Genomic DNA, 2,030 nt, shown 5'->3' with positions numbered 1-2,030 from the left:
GGTCCAAACTTTTGTCCTTTTCCAATTTAAAAATAATGTAATATAACGAGCAACCATAATTTAAAATATTATTTCGATAAAAAAAAATCTCATTTTAATTAATATGATGAAAATATTCTCTTGATTTTCTGCCTAAAATAATAAAATTTTAAACTATTAAAAAATATTTTGATAATTCCTGATTACTAGACTAGACGACAAAACTCCTCCATGATATAACCACGCCCTCTTCCACCTCCAAAAATTCCAATTCTTTCTGCTTCCCCTTCTTCTCTTTCTTCTTCGTGCTCACACCACGCCACCAAGAACAGAAAGAGCAGTGATTATCGAATCATGTCGACCACCGTAGCTCAGGTGTCGTTGCCGCCGGGCTTCCGCTTCCACCCCACCGACGAAGAGCTCATCCAGCACTACCTCAAAAACCGAGCTAGCTCCCTCCCCTGCCCTGTCTCCATCATCGCTGACGTCGATATCTACAAGTTCGATCCCTGGGACCTCCCCGGTTCGTCTTTCCCACTGCTCCAATCCCCTTCCCGCAAACCCTAAATTCATCTTTCGTCTATCTGTCTTGGTATAGCGATGGCGGCGTTCGGCGATCGCGAGTGGTACTTCTTCACCCCCCGCGACCGCAAGTACCCCAACGGCTTCCGCCCCAACCGCTCGGCGGCGTCGGGCTACTGGAAGGCCACCGGAACCGACAAGCCCATATTTCCCGGGAGGGATAAGCTTCGCGGCTGCTTCGGCGGTGGCGGCGGCGAGAGCGAAAGCATCGGCGTGAAGAAGGCCCTCGTGTTCTACAGCGGCCGGCCGCCGCGAGGCGTGAAGACCGAGTGGATTATGCACGAGTACCGCCTCGCCGAGGCGGAGCACAACAAGAGCCACGACTACAAGCCCAAGAAGCTCAACAGGGACTCCTCCATGAGGGTATCGATTTCGATGAACCTAGCTAGTTTCAATCTCCAGATCAATTATTTTCTACGATTAATTTCTTTTTCATCTTATTTGACGGTTTTGATTCTTACCTAAGTTGGATGATCGGGTGCTTTGCCGGATCTACAAGAAGGGAAGCCACCACCAATCCGCCATGGACGCCGACCAGGAAGACTCCGGCGTGGAGGAGGAAACCGCCCTCCCTCTGCCGAAATCTTACTCCTTCTCGGAGCTCCTCGATGCCGCCGACTACTCCTCCCTCTCTCGCCTGCTCGATCACTCATCTTCCTATGGCAGCAACAATTCGATTCCCAACCAATCCTTCATCCACCACCACCACGACAACAACAACAACTACTTAGTTCAGCAGCATCTCCCTCCTCGACCAGCCTCCCCCAGCTTCAAAACAGAGCACAGCCTGAAGCGCCATGGCCGCCACCTCGATATCGACCATGCCGAAGCATCTCCGGTGAAAAGGCCTAACTTTGCACCCAAAAATTTCACCTTCGTCGACCAAACTTTCTTCAATCCGCAGTCGCTGTCAAATTCTCATCTGATGAGCTATCGCCATCCAACCTAAGCATAGATGCGAAGGCTAGTGCCTGAAAATTACCCCTCCAAAAAAAAAAAAAGGAAAAAATCTATGTAAACCTACAGATCTTAATGGTGACAACAAAAATCTTCCGAGTTTTTGTTAATTAAAAACAAAAAATAGAACTTGGCTTGTACATTACGTGCGATCAGCAGGAATACTAATATACTTATAGTTGCATCAACATCCTCGACTTTCAGTTTGGTTCTGTTGATGACTGCATAGTCTTTTGATTTTAAATTAACATTTTGACAGATTCCTGATTTGGAGCAGAATCTAGCAATTCTTGGTGGTTAAAGTACTGCTAGTCTCTTGTAGCTCTTAGAATAATAATTTACTTGCAGCACTGATTATTTTTATTAATGATTGTGGTTAAAGATAATAATGAGTTGATTATGTCATGGTTACAGAGCTTGAGGTTATCAACTCACCTACTTGATTAGTATCCATCCTATAATATAATCTAATTAATCAAATGATGTCACTGATGGCTGAAAAGGTTGCTTAT

General features: G+C 45.8%; 1 protein-coding gene across 1 annotated transcript; it reads left to right on the top strand.

Annotated features, from left to right (window-relative positions):
• Positions 1-254: 254 nt before the first annotated feature.
• LOC121996282 (NAC domain-containing protein 2-like) lies at positions 255-1,706 on the top strand. The gene is made up of 3 exons (XM_042550197.1): positions 255-502; positions 578-924; positions 1,028-1,706. The coding sequence occupies exons 1-3, from the start codon at positions 334-336 to the stop codon at positions 1,508-1,510; spliced, it is 999 nt and encodes a 332-aa protein (XP_042406131.1). The 5' UTR covers positions 255-333; the 3' UTR covers positions 1,511-1,706.
• Positions 1,707-2,030: the final 324 nt, after the last annotated feature.

This window comes from Zingiber officinale, chromosome 6A (assembly GCF_018446385.1).
Source record: "Zingiber officinale cultivar Zhangliang chromosome 6A, Zo_v1.1, whole genome shotgun sequence".
In the NCBI taxonomy this organism is placed as follows: domain Eukaryota; kingdom Viridiplantae; phylum Streptophyta; class Magnoliopsida; order Zingiberales; family Zingiberaceae; genus Zingiber; species Zingiber officinale.
This window is presented reverse-complemented; position numbering and strand designations above follow the sequence as displayed.

What these genes read in the sequence shown, in the direction of transcription:
- LOC121996282 (XM_042550197.1), top strand. Translation starts at nt 334, where the DNA reads ATGTCGACCACCGTAGCTCAGGTGTCGTTGCCGCCGGGCTTCCGCTTC. An exon ending in CGATCCCTGGGACCTCCCCG is followed by an intron (nt 503 to 577) that starts GTTCGTCTTTCC and finishes GTCTTGGTATAG; the next exon opens with CGATGGCGGCGTTCGGCGAT. An exon ending in ACAGGGACTCCTCCATGAGG is followed by an intron (nt 925 to 1,027) that starts GTATCGATTTCG and finishes TTCTTACCTAAG; the next exon opens with TTGGATGATCGGGTGCTTTG.